The sequence below is a fragment of the Lonchura striata genome, chromosome 5 (assembly GCF_046129695.1).
Source record: "Lonchura striata isolate bLonStr1 chromosome 5, bLonStr1.mat, whole genome shotgun sequence".
NCBI classification, from domain to species: Eukaryota; Metazoa; Chordata; class Aves; order Passeriformes; family Estrildidae; genus Lonchura; species Lonchura striata.
In genome coordinates this window covers 2,765,164-2,785,141 of record NC_134607.1, presented here as the reverse complement: position 1 = coordinate 2,785,141, position 19,978 = coordinate 2,765,164, and the positions used below count along the sequence as shown (strand labels likewise).

The following is a 19,978-nucleotide window of genomic DNA, read 5'->3' as shown; positions in this document are numbered from 1 at the left end:
TGTTTTCAGCAGCCATGTACATGAATATGCAAGCACACAAAGCAAACAAACGTTATTAAGATTGCAGAAAGTATCATCCTTGTAAAATCTTGTGTTTTATTGCCACCGCTTGTTTTTTATTTCTCTTTTTAATACCTAAGTAGTATACTTACACCAGTGAGGGAATCTTTCTCCCATCTTTTAACAAAGTACTTTTCAAATGGACTGATTTCTTGTCGTTATAGTAAACATTATTAGAAAGGCAGCAGAACAGCGTTCCTTGAATTCTTGTTGACTGATCCATCAAATGCCACATCGACAAGGCAACAACCATTCCGAAGGCCGTGCCGGAGCAACAACAGCACCGCGATACTTACATTTGCACGTGCGGGGGCTGGAAGCGTCCCTGGTTAATGTTGTAGAAGGTGAAAGCCTGCGTGGGGTTGGAGCTGTACTCGTCCACCTCGATGATGAGCCGGCTGTGCTGGTGCCTCCTGGCTGCCATGATGTGGGACTGGGCGAAGGCCATGTCTGCGCTGGGCTGGAGCCCTCAGGCCACCATCGCTGCTATCTGCCTGCTGCGGGGGCCAGCACCATGGCAGCCCCCGGCCCGGCCGGCGCGCTCCCCGTCCAGGCACCTGCGGCACAGGGAGACACAGCGTGACCCCAGGTGAAGGAGGAGGGATGAAGACACGCTGCTCAAAGGACACCAGCTTTTCCAGCTCAGCGACCTGGTGGGCAGGCTTTAATTCAGGGTGGGAAGCGTGGAGTGAAAGTAAACTTGCTACAGAACATAGCTCAAGTATGTCAGACTTTCAGTCTAAACCCAAAAGACAAGACAAGACCATCATTCTGCAAGCCACGTCAAATCACAATGCTTTTCCAACAGAGTCATTTACTTTCTTTTTTTATTTCATAGAACTGATTGTCCTAGGTTATAATATTGGGGTGTATTCCATTACCACCTCGAGCTGCAATGCCTTTCTTTCTTTATTTCCTGACTCAGAGATAGGTCCCTCCAGGAGGAGCTGTTCTTTCAGCCACATGGCCGATAAGATCGCAGCATTCTGTTGTGAGATGCTCTGCCCAGAGGGAGGAGCCAAACGATGCCATCAAGGATATGAGCAGGGTTGTGCAGACAGCAAGGAGATCCCCTCTTCCAAGGGGAACAGCTGAGACCTCTGCACTGCACCTCCAGAGGGAAACTCCATCAGTCTACAGGAGCACTGCTTGGACAGAACCATACCTGCCACCACCGCCCCAGCCAGCAAGTGTCAGGTTGTATCTCTAACTCTGTCAGTGGTTCTTCTTTTGTGCTATTGTATGTATTTGGTTCTTTGTTCCCTTTTTTCCTGACTTAGAGCCTCTCACTGGTTTTGCTTTTCAAACCACTGATGAAGTTTTATTCCCCATCCTCCCTCAGGAAACCCCCACCAAACCTGAAATGGAATACATTACTATGCACAACTCAAATGCAAGTTAATTAAACAAGAACTAGTTTAACTAAATTTTCCCAAACTCTGTGACATTTATTATGGAGAAGCACTGCAAGTGCCTGTTTCTTACACCAGAACAGTTTTCTGTGCGCTCGATCCTGGCTCTGTAGCACCACTGAAGGAACACCCTGAGGAGCACACAACTCCTTGAGTGAAGGACATAAATATGAAGGGCTACCCTTTTCAAACACTTTTTAGTCAGCACTAACCCAGCATTATGGATTCACAGGAAAACAGACTAATTCCAAGGCTAATACACAGTTAAATGTTACTAAATACTAAAAAAAACGTAAAATCCATACAGGTTTTATATTTGGGAATAAATTTTTCCCTGAAGGTTATGCAAGTCTAGAACAGCAGCACCAAAAATGGGTAGGGGAAGAACAATGTGAAGCCACCTGAATGCAAAGAGTATCCCCTAGAAACATCAGAAAGTAATTTAAATGTGAATTTTTCTCTCATTTCCCAGTTTTAATAAAAAATGGATTAAAAGCTATAAAGGTGGGTATTTTTACAGTATAACTTTGCATCCTTTTTAAAAGTTGTCTGACTTAAATATTGACTTTCATGCAAGCAGGGGCTCTTCTCTTCTAGGGAATACAAGCAATCTGATTCAAAGATGTATTTCATGAAAACCCATGCTAGAATGCAGCAACTCACTTAATATGCAGAGTTTTGGACAGCAGGACTAGAAGTATTTTCTGTTGATGTGCCTTTCTGCCATTCTGAAGGGACCACTATCAGGAGCGATGGATGAGGGAGGCCTTCACAGTCACTCAGATTTTTAAAGCTATTTACAAGTACTTTGGTCAAATTCAGTTTAGAGGCAGTCAGGCACTTGAGCATCTTTAAAAATCTGGGCTGCAGCCCTCTGCTAAACTACCACAGATGCTAAGCGCTCCAAGAAGTGGCAGAGTATTTTTGTTTGGGGAAATCTTGTTCTCAGGAAGCCAAAATGAAAGATTCAGCTTGGTTTTTGTCACTGGCTGAATGGCTGTAAGATGATGACAAGTTGCTGTCACTAACAAACCACAGCAAAACAGCCTCAGAATAAAGGAGCAGATTCCTACATGCCCACCCCTAGAACGGAGTGGTAAGGAAATGCTAGCATAACAACAAAGAAAATTTGGGATTTCAAACACTCTCAGATGCTGAGTTCAGGCTATAGAAGAAGCAGCAGCACAAAGGAATGTGCCAGAGCAGGGGGAGGGAAGAGAGGCATGATCCTTGTAAGAATAATCAAGTATAAATTGCTGCATTTAGGAAATAAGAAATTATGACAGCAGATGTGAAGAATCTTCCCTAAGGAGCTTCCTGTAATAAATGATGCATTTGTAAAGTCTGAATAGTCAAGGTCAGAGATTTTATAGGGGGCAAACTGTTCTAAGTGAACCTACTTCTGTTTGAAAAAAACTATTAGAACTGGTGACCTCTAGAAATATTCTCTAGTAAGATAAATAATTTATGATTCCACATCTCTACATAAGGATTTCAAACTACCTGAAAAACAGCCTTTTTTTTACAATTCAGGGATTGTGCCCGCTTTACACACAACTGAACCAGGGTTTCAAAGGAGTAAAGGCACTGCCTTGGGGACCCAGAATCTCTCTTTAGCCTTGGGAAGCTCTTAGGAGCTCCTCACAGTAGCTGAGGAAACAGCTTCTGTCAGTCTCCTCTTTGGGTTCTGTCCTGTACAACTTATCACAAGTCAGATGTCAAATCTGCTGCAGAAACAACAGATAAACGTGCATGTACCCCAGTATCCACCCTTTGGCCCTCTTCCTCTTTCTGGGTTAGTGGAATAGCACTTACCAGCACAATCTAACTCAAAAGACAAACTTGATTTGGAACAGAAACACATCAAATACTTGACACTTGACACACTCTTTAGTGCTGAAGAGCTCTTTTAGGCAGGGAATCAACCCTTGCACTCAGGAAACACCTTGCACTCAGGAAGCACCCAGCAAAACGTTCACCCTATATACAGATGAAAAAATGAAAAGACAACCTATTTCCTTTAATGTTATAAAAAAAAAAAAAAAAAAAAAAAGGAAGGGGGAAAAAATATGCAACAGCATGTTGAGCCTTCTGCTCAGTGACAGTCACTCACTGCCAACCCTGGACACATAAAACCATAAAGGGAAGGGAAGGGAAGGGAAGGGAAGGGAAGGGAAGGGAAGGGAAGGGAAGGGAAGGGAAGGGAAGGGAAGGGAAGGGAAGGGAAGGGAAGGGAAGGGAAGGGAAGGGAAGGGAAGGGAAGGGAAGGGAAGGGAAGGGAAGGGAAGGGAAGGGAAGGGAAGGGAAGGGAAGGGAAGGGAAGGGAAGGGAAGGGAAGGGAAGGGAAGGGAAGGGAAGGGAAGGGAAGGGAAGGGAAGGGAAGGGAAGGGAAGATAGATCCTGCCAAAAAAACAAACAAACAAAAAAAAAAAAAAAACCCAAAAAAAAAAACAGCAGTGATAGAAATGCCCTGTGCTAAACAGAAATCATCTATGTAACACACGGGATCAGTAAGCATAATTCAATAGCAAGCTGATTTCAAGCTCATTTCAGAAACACACACAGATGTCTTTGAACCTTACCTTTCAGTGTATGTTATCTTCCTGCATAAGTGATTGGCTGACTACTGACATTCTTGGTGTTCGACAGAACAAGCTGTCTCCTTCCAACTTGACTGATAACCAGACTGACACCCATTACTCCCCTCTTTCTCTTTCCATTTCCAATAGTCCCCCAAATCGTAACTTTTCCTTTCTTTTAATATTCTGGAATGTATTGCTTTCCCAAACCACAGTATAAAATGCAGCAGGGAAATAATTATCTGCTTCTGCAGCATGCAAGTTTTAAAATTATATGCCCAGCATTACCAACACAGAGAGTTAAGACTCAAATCCCCACAGCAACAACATGCTAACCATCCTCTTCCCCCAGACTTATGGAGCTGCGGGATGTCTGCCAGGGAAAAACAGAGAAATGTAAAAAGGACTGCAAGAACATGAATACTAAAATAAATATCACAAACCTGGCTGTTGGAATCACAGACTGAGAAAAAGCTATTAAATCAGCTAAGCCATCTTCTCACTGAAGGCAGGAATGTTCTCTGTACATTAATTTCCTGCTGTTTTCTCCAGCGTGTGTTCAAATGGGCCCCAAAGTCCACTGTGTGCAATGGACACTGCTCCAGCCTTCAGGAGGCTTCACATCAGACCATAAACTCTGAGGATTGAAACACCTCTCCTAAACAATTACTGGACTAGGCAGTAGGACTACCCAGATATATTTAAGTACTTTTTGTGGTCCTCAAATAAATCTTTGTATTAAGTTGGGTTTTTTTAACTTTTTCAGCCTGAAATTTCTGGTGTTACATCTCACCAGCATAAATATTTCCCCATCTACTTGAACTTCCCAGCTTTTTTATGCATCCTATTTATGTTTTTTTTCATTTCAAGCCAATCTTTTATTTTGATCCCAGTTCTCCACTCACAGATTTTGCTTTATTCTAGGTTCACTGTCATGTCCACCATCTCTCCCCACATCTCACTCCACTGACCTCACTGTTCTCCCCATCATCCACCCTTTGTCTCAAGTCTAAAAACACCACTGACACTTCCTGAAAATAATTCCAGCAGCACACAATATGAATCCAGACTTGAAGCAACATGGCTCATGCAGATGTCACTGAAATAATAATTAGAAACCAAGCTAAAATATTGATGTTGATAATTATAATAATAATTTTAAGAAGTCAGTAAGTGGGAGAAAACTATAAAGATGTCCTCTGTTGAGGAATGAACTCTGCTAAGCTGCAAACATCTGAAGGTCAGGAAGCACAATGTGACTGTAGCACATCACAGCAAGAAGCTGAAAAGGGGTAGTTGCCAGATTTTCCACCACCAGTGAGACAAAGAAAGAAGAGAACTGTGGGACTCTAGGCAGTACCAAGGTCAGGGGCAAAGAGGCAGCAATAGGAAACATGTTCCTTTTGCTCAGCCAGCCTGACAGGCTGACGTTTGGGGAGGCAAATAACAAAATGTAGTATCAAAAAAAAAAAAAAAAAAAAAAAAAAAAAAAAAAAAAGGCATTTCCATGCAGCTATAAAACATCAAAGCTGTATTTTTTTCAGGGAAAACCAGTAAGACATGAACAGTAAAGCACCTTAAAGAGGAGCATGAGAGTTTGTGATAGACTACATAGTGACATACTTGTTTCTCATGCACATCTTGGCCATTGCTAACCAGAAACTCTTCCGAGAGCTTTTACATGGGCCCAGGTCTCCCCTAGACCACAGTGCCCCTCAAAAACTGTCAGATCATCCCTCACATGGGGAAGGAGACCCTTTATTTAAACCCCCAAAAAGCACTACAGAGTACTCTGCATCGATGGTCCGAATCGTCTCAGTAACATTTTGACAACCACCAGCTTCACTATCACAAATTCCTGCTTTTGCTGAACCTCCCGAAAAATGCTTGTCACAAACTGACCACCAGAGAGTGAACTTACTGAGACTAGAAAAGCAGTGACTTATTCTGAGAAGTAGCTTGAAAACACTACGGGTTTTTTTGCTAAAATGCCCATTTCAGACAGTTCAGATAGAGGCCAATCAATGGAATCAGTCTGCTATCTTCAGTTCTGCCACCAGAAAAGGAATACTGAAATAATCCTAAAAAGGAATTATTCTGTGGGAAAGGATAAGCCAGGGAAATCACACTGCTGTTGAAATCTTTCCTTCTCTTCATCTTCTGCAACAGAATGCAGGTCCTGGGAAAGCAAAACCACCCCTTGGCAGCCTGGTGTGCTCACCTGACAAATGAGGGCTTTCAAGGGAAGGCAGCACAGTCAAATGTCATGGAGACACTTGAGGATTTTAAGTTTGATCGTGCACACTTCTACTGATGGAATCATTAGGCTTCCTCAATGAATAGCATTTGTCAGAGATTGAAACATTTCCCACTGCATTTTAAAAAAATAAACAAAACTAAACATGCACTTCTAAGCCTTTTTAGAAAATATCTGAGGTGGTTTTCTGTGCCAGCAAATCTAAATTTGATAACTGTTATCAGTCAAATAATACTCAGTTCTGTGAGTGTATCTTGTCCCTGGAAGTCCTAGCTATTTCCACCCATACAAGCAAAACCAGGGAATGTAATTCTGAATTACCTGTAAGCCTCAAAGCCCTACTCTTTTTGTCCTCTTCTGTTTAGAATCTCATATTTCACATATCAATTAATACTTCAGTGCCTCATTATATATCTCACATATTTGTTAACTGTAGATCTGCAGGGCACTGAGCAATCTGGTTTCTAACATGGAAAAAAAAACCCCACTGTCTTAAATAAAACCTCTTATTTTTCTATAATTCTATAATTCCAATCACCTTAACCTGCATTAGGAAAATAAAAAAAGGCAACAAAATCCCCCAAGTTATTTCTCACCATGCTAAAACACACATCATTGCTCTCCATTGCAGGTTATAATGACCTGTTACAGACAGTATGAGAAAATTCTTGACTGAATTTTTTTTCTTCATATTAGCTACTTCCTTTGCTCTCAAACATAAATATTGCACATTTCTCTCATTATTTTCTTTATAAAGAACACTAACATATAACTTGTGAGCTTTAACTGAAAAAAAAAGATTATATGGACACAGCAAGTAGGAAATGAGATAAATTATTTGGGTTTTGGGACTATGTAGAAACATCCACTTCTATGAAATTTCATCCAAAAATATACTGTACCTATGGCACACCAAAGTCCTGACAAGGCATCCAGGAAAGTATACAGACACCAAGTTCAGCAAATATGAAAATTGAATATTTGCCTAAGAAATCCAATTCTGTATTTATTTAAAGCAGTTATAACTTAGAAAGTTTCTCTGTCGGTCTTATTTTGAATGATTGTATGATTTTAAATTACTTTTTCTTATTTCCCTCCTTGGTTCCCACAACTATACAGTAAATGAATATTCCATTTATGAAAATTTTGTTTTATTTTGGCTCACTAGCAGGATCATTTTCTGAATTAATTTCTCATCCATACAAATAAACTGTTTATTTATTCAATTTGAAAAATCAACAAACCCTAATAATATTGCTTTGTTTCAACCTTAAAATTGTGCTTTACCATATATCCAATATATTTTAGATACTGGAGTGCTGTAAGATCTACAGATAGACTGAATCTTTGTCAAGGCTGAACACAATATTATAATCCTACATACAATAGTGCCAGAATGTATAAAAACATTGTAATATTTCAATTAAATATTTAAATTGATACCTTTTTTTAAGTAAAACCAAATATTTTTCCTGAAAAATATACTCTTTTTACCTTTAGTTATCTAAAAATACCTACAGAGGTAACTAATCTAGGTAAGTAATTACCTCTAGGGAAGGAAATTTTAAATAAATATCTAAGAGCCACAAAAATCATTCCTCACTCTAAAAAAATTGCCTTAGTCTCTGGCAGTAATATATAAACTGCTATGCTGCTGTAAACCATGTGTGTATGTTCATATAGAGAAAATTAGAAGTTCCCAAATGAGAATACTCATTCTAAAGGAAAATAGCCAAAAATACAAGTTACGTGGGGAAATTTAAAAAGTTGACATTCCAACAGGAATAAATTAGGGTTGAGGGGGTTTGATTCTACATTTCCGTTTGCATTTTGGGGATGTCACCTGGTTAAACTCCCAAAATCTTTCAAAATATTACTTATTGAGAAGAACACTATGTGAGTACTGAAACACATTTAAGACACAGTTTGGTTTAATTTTAAATTGAAGAATGTTCTTTTTCTTTACTCTTTTGTGACAACTGGCCACATCCTCATTTCCTAGCCTTGTACAAGCCCCACTGGGTGTAAAAAGCCACTTGCTTGTGCCACTCACTTTATCCTAATTGATTTCAGTGGAATTTGTGTGTAATAAATTGACAGGGTCTTCCCTTTTTGTGCAGCAGCACCACTCGGCTGTGGATTCATTTCTGCTGCCAATATTCTCATCTGATTTCAGAAAGAAATCCGATGCTAACAACTCTTGAAAGGACAAGAGCACAAAAGAGAAGTGGCCTATGCATCCCTGTAGTTCAAGATGAATGAAATGCCAAAGTACCAGCACATATGTCAAAGGTGGGATGTGGAACACAGCTCACATATAAATATATTTATAGTGATACTACTTCTGACATCACTGTCTCTTTCTCTACTAAGGTCTGGAGATAAATTAGAAAATTAAACAAGCAAATCCTTCACAGCTACATTTTCTTCTTTAACATACATAACTTTGAAAATTAACTATTATGTCATAATACTTCTGCTGCATCAATGCCATTGAAACCCTGTCATCTGATTCACGTCCAGGGAGGGTGTCACTAGGTTTGTTACCTTTATTTTTCCAGGTATTGCCTCCAGGACTGATGTAAAATAAAAAAACAGTTAACAGCCACTCCTCCTACCCTGAAGTCATGTCCACAAAGAGCCCCCCTACGTGGTCCATGTGAGATAAAGAAAGGCTGCCCCTGAACTGTGCACTGTCCATCAGTTGATTCACTGGCTGCTTGAAATACTCACTTGCAAATTTTTATTTGCATTGGTGAAAAGATTTTCATGGGGCAGAAAAAAAAAAAGCTAAAATAAAAATACGCAGTTTAGAGGTGGAAAGTCAACAGAGATCAAAATGCAAAAATATCTGGGAGGAAAATAAGCAAGTTCTGAAACGAACTCACTGTGTATTTTTTTAAAAATTTGTTTTCCCTACTGTTTTATTTTATCAACACGGTGAAATCTGAACTTTTTTTTTTGATGTTGACAAACCTGAGGTTTCCACTAGTATGTGTTGGAATTGACATTTATTATCGTTCTTGTGGAAGGTACAAGACAGTTAACCTCTGTCAGTAGCTAAACTCTGATCTACCCCATCCCCACTACATTAGGCAAAGTGTCTTGAACTTTTACCAAAATCCTCTCATATTAACGACACAGTGTTGAGTGAAAAAAACTCAGAACAGCAATAGAAGAATAGAATCTCTCCAAGTAGAAATGTTTTGCTTTTCTACCAAAGAATCAGAAGAAAAGCTGTCCCACAAAGCCAAAGCAATCCTTGTATTACTATGCATGATAAATGTCCACAGGCCAGGTGAAATCCAGCAGCAAATGATGCTGGACACTGGACAGCCCTACAGTAAAGCAGCCTCTGCCCCAGATTCCAGCCTCCAGAAACTCAACAACGGAGATGGGAGGAAAACAACCGAGCACGGGAATTATCAGTGCAACGGCAGCACACTGTGTTCCTTCCATTTGCTTTTAGGGAGAAGGAAAAAAATAATGCAAGATTAGCATCACAAAAGACAGAAGTGGGAAGAAGATGGGATCTGCTAAGAGTCAGTGAGAGGAGGGAAGAGGTGCTAAGGAATCGAGTGGAGCGCAGGGATGCGATTCCGAGAGCTGGCAGGAAAGGAGGCTTGTGCAAAACCAGCCGATTAGGAAAACATGGCAAAAACAATCCAAACTAGCAGTCACCATCAGCCTCCTTCATATGCCACTTGTGCAGCTGCTCTGCTGGCTTCAGTCTTTGGTTCAGTGACAAGACCCTCGATGCCATAAGGGAAGCCGGGCTGACTGCATGGCAGAGGAATTCAATGTAAAAGGTGATGAGGACACACCACATAAAAAGTAAGCTTGCAAAGAGAAGCGATACACTCTTGGTTTTAGCAGAAATGTAGAAATTAGACACATGTAACAAGTGAGGGCTAATGCTTGCAGCTGAAATGTATTTCTGCATTGCACCTCTCAATCAGTAAAGATGAGCCCTTACTGCACTGATATTAGTCTGACACAGAATACAGCATATTTAAATGATATGACGAACTCAGCCTTTACTCCTGTAGTAAATCGCAGCATTTTAAATTGTGACTGAATGGAAGATGCTAAGCACTTTGTGTTTAGGTTACTCTAATGAATCTCAAATCAGTTATGACTGCAAGTTGCCTCATATATACCATGATGGCTAATTGTTGATCCTAATACAATTCCCACTGCTTTGTCAAAGCATGGCAAAACTGCCACACTTGTTGACAGTTTCAACAGCGAGGTCAAGCAATGAGCAGCGCCCAGGAATGAACTGCTTTACCTCCAGAGGTGGCTACTGCAGAAGCAGGGCAACAGCCAGTCCTGCAACAGCTCTGCCACTTTTTGCAATGGATCTTTATCAGGGATTGTCACTCTGCAACCCTGCCTGAGCATCACATTCTCATGCTATTTTATTTGTAATTACACTGACTGAAAAGATGATTTGCTAATACGAAGTTAAGGGATAAGAATCCAGCGACCTTAAAGAACTCTCTTACATTACCAATTTTGCGTGCATTTTGCAACATAACCTAGAATAGCCAGGATTTAAAATGAAGGATTTAAGTTACCAATAATAATTGGAAGCTTTGGTCTCAGACAGATGAAATCGACCTATGGAAAATGATCACACTACTGAAACCAAGGTATGATCCAGAACACCCAAATTAAAGTTTCAAGTGCTACACTGAGTCTTATTTTGAAAGCTCGTACTGTATGTTGCAATATTCTAATATTCCTTCATGTAATTGAACATGTGAAAAGGCTCTTCCTTCAGCTTACCTTGCCCATCCCATATGAATTCCTCAAAACAAGATTCAGCAAGGATCAAAATGGACTACACTGCATTATTTTTATTATGTTTATTAACCAACTGAGATGAAAACTGTTCTCATGGATGAAAAGCTTTAAAATTCTCAATTATGAATACACTTTCTAATTACTATTTGATATTGTTTCCATACGTCTGAAAAAAAGAAACCGACTGGGTAATTGACTAAGCAGTTACCTGGTTTCAGGGGATTTAAGTCTCCTTCCTCGTAATTCAGTGGCAGAACTCCAGCTGACTTAAAAACCAATGATCCCTTTATACACTTCTACTTGTTCTATTAAATAGAAAAGTCCACTTCTGCGTAACTCTTCAGGTCAAGAGGACTGCACCTGAGGCTGCAGATCTGAACATGTTTGGTTCTTAGCAGGACATTAATCTAGAGGGTTTTTTCGATTTCATATAGTACATTCGATTAAATGACTATGAGCACAAACTACACTATATTCTATGAACCACTAATTGAAGAAGCAGAAACATCAATGTCAGAGTCATCTATGAATGCATGCCACATCAGAACTCCAGTCTGCTTTACATTCCTGCTGACAGTTCCCATAATGAGCAGGCAGCATTAAATAAAAACCATGACCTGTTTAAACAAAGATCAGAGCACCAGCTTTATCTTTGCATTCTCTAATGTTTGTTGTTTGTCATCACAAACTAACACCAAAGCAAGTCTCTCGTTAATAGCAGCCCAGAAGGTTTTCGTACAGGGCATGAGGGGATGGCTCCTGTCCACCAAGAACATTTGTGTATCTTTAAAATGGGTATTTTACTTCACACAAACATACACAGGTATTCTCTGCAGCTACTCTGCTTTGAATTATACCACAGGAGACCAGGAAGAGAAGAAAGGAGGTAGACAGGACAATGTACAAGCAAGTAATTTTAAAGATTTCTTACGTCTCGGATAGCTTGAGACAATGAAACAAACCCCGAGAGCCAAGCTAAAACTGTTTAAACAATCCATTGAAATTTTATGGGTAGTAACTAATATTAATCAGTTCACATACGTATCATTCACAGGAAAACTACTACATTTAATCATTTAAAAAAAAATCTATCTCCAAATAGAAATCAGCCCCCCCCCTTATTTTTGTAGCACACTACCAGAGAGTTAACAGTGTCTGGCATCACAAAACTGTTTATTATGAAGAGGTGCAACACAGATTGCCATTTTACAATGACTCCATAACTGGTCTCAAAAGATGCATGATTTTTTGGTAGCCGAATTTCAGACATACACTTTTAAAATGTAGCCTTGCATTTTAAATATCTACCTTAGAAAAACAGAGAGTTCACTTTATCACAAGCTAATTGCAAAGTTTAGTAATTATTAGCTATCAATTTATCCAGAATATCCAGAGTTCCTTTACACTAGTCTAAATTAACCACAAAATTCATTAAACTGAGGGTGAAATGGCTATCAATACCATATATTATCAGCAGATCTCTCAATGGTAATACTGTCAAGGTACAGACTGTGCATGCAAGAATCTTCAACCATTGATCTTCCGACCACAAGAACGGAACGTTTGAAATCTGCCCAGTTTCTTCACGTTTCCCATCCATACCCTCTGTGTTACTCACGGACAAGCACACCCATTTATAAACGTATTCCACACTACCGATCTGAAAGTACGAGAGAGAAACCACTAATCCTAAGAAAGCAGTGAAAAGAACAGAAATCTCTATCTAAACGTCCTTTATGTTTTGTTTTGTTTTGGGGTTTTTTGGGGTTTTTTTGGTTGGTTCTTTTTTTTGGTTTTTTTTTTTTGTTGGTCTGCTATGCTGCTTTGAGCGTGCTGGATACCAAATAACAGCGCAATAAATCACATGCAAATCGGCATGAATCCTACCAAACTTATCCGAGCAGTTTCCTCCCGGAACAAAACTTTGGAGGTCACTCAATCCTCTCCTACGACAAAGGGAAGTTCTTCCTCTTCCATCACCCCTTCCCCCGGCTGTGCGAGGGGAAACTAGCGGGGAAGGCGCGCACGGCTTTTCCGCGGGGGCTTCCTCGGCGGTGCTGGCCGGTGTCGCGGAGCTCGGCGCGGGGGATGCGAGCGACGAGCGGCCGGGGCGCCCGGGGGTCCCAGCCCGGCCTCCGCGGCAACTCTGCGAACAAAGTAACTTCGCGGCTGGGCGGCGGCGGGGCACGGCGGGGCAGCGGCCGCTCTGCCCGGCCGGGGAGAGCAGCCCCCGAGGGGCAAGCAGGCTCCGCGGAGCGCGGTGCCAGCGCTTACCTTGCTCCGCAGCCCGCTCCGCACGGCCGGCGGCAGCTGCGCCGCGGGGCCGGGGCACGGGATGCTGCGAGGCTCCCGGCGCCTCTCCCTCCGCCTCTCCCGATCCTCAGAAAAGCCCTTCCCCCGCCTCGCTCCCCCCTCCACCGCCCGCCTCACTCTTTCTAGCTTTGGGGTATAGATATTGTGTGTATATATATATATATATGTGTGTGTGTGTGTGTGTGTGTGTGTAGATATATATATATATATATATATTTTTTTTTTTTTTTAAGAAGGCAAGAGGAAGCTTGGTTGGGAGAAGCAAAACCCTGACGCGCTTGGGGGTGGGTAGGTGGGGGGTGCGGCTGGGGGGGTTTCAGACCCTCGCACGGCGACACAGGCGGACCCATCCCCCCCACCCCGTCTCCTCGGTCCCCAGCCGGGGGAGGCGGTCGAACCTCACCGCCTTCCACCGATCCCGCATCGGGAACGGGCCCTGCGCGCGATTCTCCCGCCCGGGGCAGCCGCCCGGACCCCAGCCCCGACCCCCATCCCCGCGGGGGCAGCGGGGCGGGGGGGCCTCCCAAATACGTACCGTGCCCGCCGGGGCCGGCTTGAAGACGCAGGATTTTGTGCGAGCGATCGTCTCCTTCTCCGGGAGCTCAGCCTCCCCTCCCCCCCGCCTCCCCTCCCCCGCCTCCCCCACCTCCTTTGGGGGGCCAGGAATCCCCCACTGCCGGCCCTGCCTCCTCCCCGCCCGGCCGGAGCGGTGATGCGCCGGGGCCGCGGCGCTGCATGGCCCCGGAGCTCGGTGCCCGCGGCCGGGCTGCGCCGCGGCGGAGCGCGGGCCGCCCCCTCCCGCCGCGGGCGCGGGTCAGCGGGGGCGGCGCGGGGCCGCCTCCGCCGGGAGGGGAGCCGGCGAGCCCCGGCCCCGCCGACGGGCTGCGCGGCCCGGGGCGCAGCATCCTCCGGGAGCGTGTGTGCGCGGTCCGGCCCGGGGCACAGCATCCTCCGGGAGTGTGTGTCCGGGGCCGGGGCACAGCATCCTCGGGGAGCGGCTGGCCGGGGCCGGGGCACAGCATCCTCGAAGAGCTGTGTGCGCGGTCCGGCCCGGGGCACAGCATCCTCGGGGACCGTGTGTCCGGGGCCGGGGCACAGCATCCTCGGGGAGCTGTGCGAGCGGTCCGGCCCGGGGCACAGCATCCTCGGGGACCGTGTGTCCGGGGCCGGGGCACAGCATCCTCGGGGAGCTGTGTGCGCGGTCGGGAGGCAAGAACTCCGCGCCGGCCTTTCTGGGGATGGGGGGTTCCGCTCGTCCCCCTCCTTCCCGCAGCGGTCAGAGGGAAGTTTGGTGCCCGGGCTGCGGGGGGGTCTGCGGGTAGCGAGCGCCCCGCGGACCGAGAGAACCGCTGACCGTCCCTTCGGCAGCGCAGGTTGTGGTGGTGGGAGAGAAGGGCGCCGGGGGGACTCCGGAGGTCAGGTCCCGGCGGGATGCAGAGCGACACGGGGGTGGCCGAGGGAAGGTCCCTTCCCTGACAGTGCCTGGTGTATTTCTCAGAGGCACCGAGCACGCACAGCTTCCCTCTGCTTCGAAATCAGGCCATCGTAGAATCATAAATATATAATATTGCACTCCTATGATATTATGAGTAGAGAGCAGGAGAGTTAAACGCGTGCATTGAGGAGAGGCAAATTACATGTAAAGGGCTTTGCTGCACAACTGCAGAGCAATTGTCAAATGAAAAAAATTCAAATCCTTGCAAGAATAAATCTAATTCCTGCTCGCATGTTCCCGTATCACCTGCTGGGCAAGAAAGTGTGATGGGTATCAAGCAACGATTAGTGGAGTTACATCTGGGTTTGGTACACATGGTGACTTACCGTTGATCAAACAGCAGTCTGAAAAGCCCGAGCTGGAAAAGACCATTCTGGACAGAATAATTCTACCTTGCTCATCTCTTCCAGGTCAGGGTGAAGCAGACAGCCCTGGGAAGTGTTCTGGAGGAAAGAAAAGAAGCCATCGAGCCCCACACACGCTCCTGTATGACCGAGCAGAGCCAAACTCGCACGCTGGCTCTGCCCAGGGCACGGAGACCCCTCGGCTGCCCCCCGAGAAGTTCCTGTGCTCTGGGCAGAGGCTTGGAACCCCAAAAGTGGAGCAGGAAACCTTCCCCCACAGCTTCCATCGCTGGCAAAAAATCCACATTTATCTTGAAAGTTTGCATTTTGACATGTCAGCGGTTCTGCAACAATATAAATGTGCTTGAGAAATTTTTGATCGGCCTAATGGTTAGGACCTATTAGAAGCTGCAGAACAAATTCACAATCAATCCACTTATTCAGATGCATGAATACAAGCTTAGAAAAGTAATTACAGGCACCTTTTTTTTGGAAATCTTGAGGCTGTGTGGTTTCCCCACGGGAAATATGAGTAATAAATTCCTACTTAAAAAAAAAAAAAAAAGAAAGAAGCAAATGTGCTAAGCATTGTTCTTATTTATTTTTGTCTTTAATATTAAAAATTGTTGGTTAAATGTTCCAGGTGAGGCAAGGCTGGCTGGGTGCAAATCCTTTCACAGAAAAATTAAAATCCTTAATTTCAACTATTCTTTAAAAGAACAAACAGAAATATTTGATATGGGTAATTTAGATCTTCTTTACACTTTTTAAATTTTAGCTGTCTTTTTGTAAGAGAAATGGGTTTTTCTTTTTTGGTGAATGTGTAAACAGAAATCAGCTGATCAGAATTAGCAGCTTGGCTATTTTTCTTTTTCAACTAAGAGTTTATGTTGTATCTATAGAGTTAACATCATATCTATACACATTAAACACATCTGGTTTAGGTTTAAAGTATTTTATTAAAAAATTAATCTTTATCCTCTATTGTTACAAAATGGTGAATAGTACTTGACATTTTTAGTTATTTTTGATTTGCATCAAGTTCTCTTTGTATGAAAACTGACATTCAACTAAAATTTGTTTGAGGGCATTTAAAATTGTTCATTAAACCTATCATAAAATGTTTGATGCATTTCAAAAGTATCTTTGCATTTTAAAATATTTTATGAAATAACTGAAATAATGTCCCCTAGAAGGGGAATTAAATTGGTGGCTTCTGGTAGCCATGGCTTTGACAATCTTAGAGAAAGCAGATCTTATCCTCTCACACTTTGGTTTAGCTGTAGATTGACAGAGGAAAATAGGCATTCTTACTTTTTCTTCTCTAATGTTGATTTTTCAGCTTTAATAGTCCTTAACTGAACTACTCAAATGGATTGAAACAAAGAAGATATTCACCCTGCCTGCAGAAGAAACTGCAGCTCTCAAAAATTGCTTTCCTGCATCAGCTATGTCCTGTTCCATCTGCGTAGCCAAGGCACTCAGGCTGGTGGTGTCACCTTCTGAAGCTCAGGAACAGCAAATATCTCTTTGTGTCAATTGAAGAGGTGCAGACAAAATTTCAACAAAATGTTACTTGATTTTTTTTTTTTTTAATAAAAAAATTGGGGGAAGATAGTATGGAATTCTGTTGTCCAGCAAGGGCAGTATGTGTAGGGATTTTGATCAAATTCTGGCATAATGAAGCAAGGGACCCCTAAATAGTTCCCTTTGGTTGTACAGATTGTTACTTCAAGGTGGAGGGGCTTATGTGTTATTATTAGTTTTGAAGATGGAAAATGCTCTCTGTGAGTGCTTAGGTAGCAACAGACAAAAATTAATTTCAACTGATAGGGGAGGAAAGGATCCTCTTATTGAAAGTGAAAGGCAGTTGGGCAAATGAAGTTCAGACGATCACTGGAGAAGGCACAAATGGATAATAAACATAAACCTGTGTAACAGTGCATCATTTCAGCTGAATTTTTGTACTTGATTTGGCTTCTTGGTGGTTGGCAATTATTTATGTGTGGTTTAAATTAAACCTGGGTTTCAAAACCACCTGTTAAGTGAACAAATCCAGCCTAGTTTAGGATTTTTTTAATTTTTAGGCATTTGATTTTTCCAGATAAGAGTTAGTGCAGACTTCTGTCAGCACAGTGTCGCAGCAGAAGAGGAGCAGCAGACCACTGCTGAGTGACAGCCTACAGCTCTGAAATGTGCCATCCATCCCCTGGTAGGTTCTGTGTTCCCCATCACTTCTGGGACATGTCAGACTTCCTGCATGTGCCCTGCAGAGCTCGTCTGTGCCTGCACCTCCCAGGTGCTTTCCTGAGGCATCAGATGGGATGCACGTGTGCAAGGAGCAGCTGATCCACACAGTCTGGGTGGTCTTTGCCAGGACAGGGGGGTATGTGGTGCACCTGAGCTCTGAGGCATGACATGTCTGTGAAACCTGGATAAATGTGGAGAAACATCAGGTTATCACATGGTTATCACATGGAGAAAACAATGTGTTGTCCAGGATGGAAAGATCTGTTCATCAGGCAGTGGAGCTTCACACTGCTAACACACACACAGACACCAAAATAAAAGTTTACAGGGTTTTTTTTTGTTAAGTTTTACATCTTCTCCACAGAAGTTTGGAAGTGGGTCTGATGAATGACTAATATCCCATTGTCATTTCTTTAGGGGGGAAGGAGGTCTCTAAGTTGTGTGATATTTTTAAGCTAATAAATAAACAGCTAGTTCTTAACACTAAACTTACCAATCAAATCAGCCTCGTGTTGTTTTGCAGTAAACCTTAGATATCTCCTTTCAGCTGGGGTTAGGTGTTCCCTGCAACTCCTCATAAAATACGGAGCTGTGGTACTCTGCCTGTGGGGAAAAAGCCTGGAGCCACATAGTGATGTATCTGTTCAGTAGTGTGAGAGAGAAATTCCCTATTCACAGCCCTGCACAGTCAACATTGCCTGCCGGTAAACTTTAAATTGCCCGAGTTGCCTAATGTCGAGATTAAAAGCCATTTGTTTCTTTCTTGTCCTATGCTGTGTTTGGCAAAACAGAAGGGACAAAAGTCTCACAATTGCTTGGATGCCCAGCAAACAGTTACACATTGTCCAGTTGTATGGGTTTTTCTTGTTCTTAAAAATATGGTCTAATAATGCTATAGATACCAGAGGACCTTTTCATTTGCCCATTGTGAGCAAAATGAAAAGCTGAAGTCTTGAATACCGAAGTGCAATTCTGTGACTTGTGAAACTGAGTAGGTATATCCAGCAGCTACAGAAAAATGACAGGACAAAATCTCAAACAAGCCATGATTGTTTCTTCCCAAAGATGCCAATAAAAAAGGCTTTGGAATAATATTCAGTGTTTAATTAAGACAAATGAGAAATGTCACAAATAATGCGTGTTACAGGTCACAACAAAACCATGTGGAATGTAGAATTTCTCCTGTAGAATTTTTCCTTAAACACTGATGTAATTCCAAGTCTCATTTAACATGAGTTTTTCTTGAACTTTACTACTGTGTCAGAGGCTGAGATGCTGCAAGTAACTCTAAAACCTGAATAGTGGTTGCTTATGTTCCTAACGGTAAGATGAAATATCTGCATCCTCTTGTATTAAAAATAGAAAATGAAGTAGAGGGAATAAAAAAGAAAACAAAGTATTTGCATTTTGAAAGCTGTAGAATTATATATTTGGAAAAGCTCTAAAAGATGAGCTGCGTTTCAGTGTTATGAATTAAAAAATATTACTGGGGGGCCATCTATAGCAATAAAAGGTCTTTGGATAGTCTGGTTGTTTTTTACCAGTGATATGTATTCTTCAGCTGAGGGGAAAAAGTCCATTTCAACAATCAAGTGGACATGTTTGTGCTCCTATTTTAGGAACACATTCCTTTTATAGGCATTAAACACAGTTTACTATTGGAAATTTTTCATTTATTACATCTGCTTCATGTAGGATCTTTCATGTAAACATTATAAAAAGGATTTAAGTCTTGGATTTAGAAGTTGGGGTTTGGGGGTTTTTTGCCCTTTGTTCTCATTTTGTATTTTAGTTCTTTGGAGAACTCTTTTTTTTTCCCCCTTTCAGGAAATTTCACATAATCTTTTCCATTCGTCATCAGCCAGGTTGCTGATTACCAGAGTAACTGCCAAGCTTTCAACTCCTTGTCATCAATGGGCTGTGAATGACAGACAGCATTAATGTTGGCAAGCTCCCACTCTCCTTTTTGCCTTTCCCAAATGTAATTAAACTGCACTAATACAGCAAAAGAAAAGCTGCAGCTTTATTTTACTCACCCTAATAACATAACAATTAAATCAGAGAAGCACACAATTCAGTCAAATAAACCCACCACGACAAGGAGATTCAGAGGTAAGGCAAGTGTGGAATCCCTCTCCTAGAGCCTGGGGAAAGGCCTCCCGTGTTTGCCCTTCTGTTGCATCTTTGGGTTAAGCATAAAGGGAATGATTAGCTTCTCCTACAAGTGACCCGCTGTCCCCCACATAGGGGATGGCTGGATAAGGAACAAAAGGATGGTGGCCAAGGCAACTGCATGCCTTGGCCACCAGAAGGACATGGCATTCTCCTGAACTTTGAGGATGCCTTTGGTTTAATGTCTGTAGTGGCTAGAGGACAGCCAGGAGTCAGGAAGAGGGGAAAACCAGAGTCCTCACCTCACTTGCAGGGCACTGTGGCAATCTGTGGAATGTATATATACC

The 19,978-nt window shown here is 42.7% G+C and overlaps 1 protein-coding gene and 1 long non-coding RNA gene across 5 annotated transcripts in view; one reads left to right on the top strand and one right to left on the bottom strand.

The window, feature by feature from the left end:
- The window catches only part of MPPED1 (metallophosphoesterase domain containing 1), a 62,611-nt gene extending 48,559 nt beyond the window's left edge, over positions 1-14,052 (bottom strand). Inside the window, exons 1-2 of one of the 4 annotated variants that reach the window (XM_021535499.2) lie at positions 13,966-14,052; positions 357-617 (exon numbers count right to left, since the gene is read on the bottom strand). In XM_021535499.2, coding sequence (XP_021391174.1) covers positions 357-508 — 152 coding nt within the window. In that variant the 5' untranslated portion in view covers positions 509-617; positions 13,966-14,052. Of the gene's footprint in view, positions 1-356; positions 618-4,054; positions 4,709-13,004; positions 13,289-13,391; positions 13,516-13,965 lie in introns of those variants that run through there. The other 3 variants (XM_021535500.3, XM_021535501.3, XM_021535502.3) reach the window with 3 other exon arrangements.
- LOC110473193 (uncharacterized) lies at positions 13,652-19,484 on the top strand. Its single transcript, XR_004147685.2, has 4 exons — positions 13,652-13,714; positions 15,336-15,411; positions 16,612-17,481; positions 19,347-19,484. It is a non-coding gene; the product is annotated as an uncharacterized LOC110473193 (long non-coding RNA).
- The last annotated feature ends 494 nt before the right edge of the window (positions 19,485-19,978 follow it).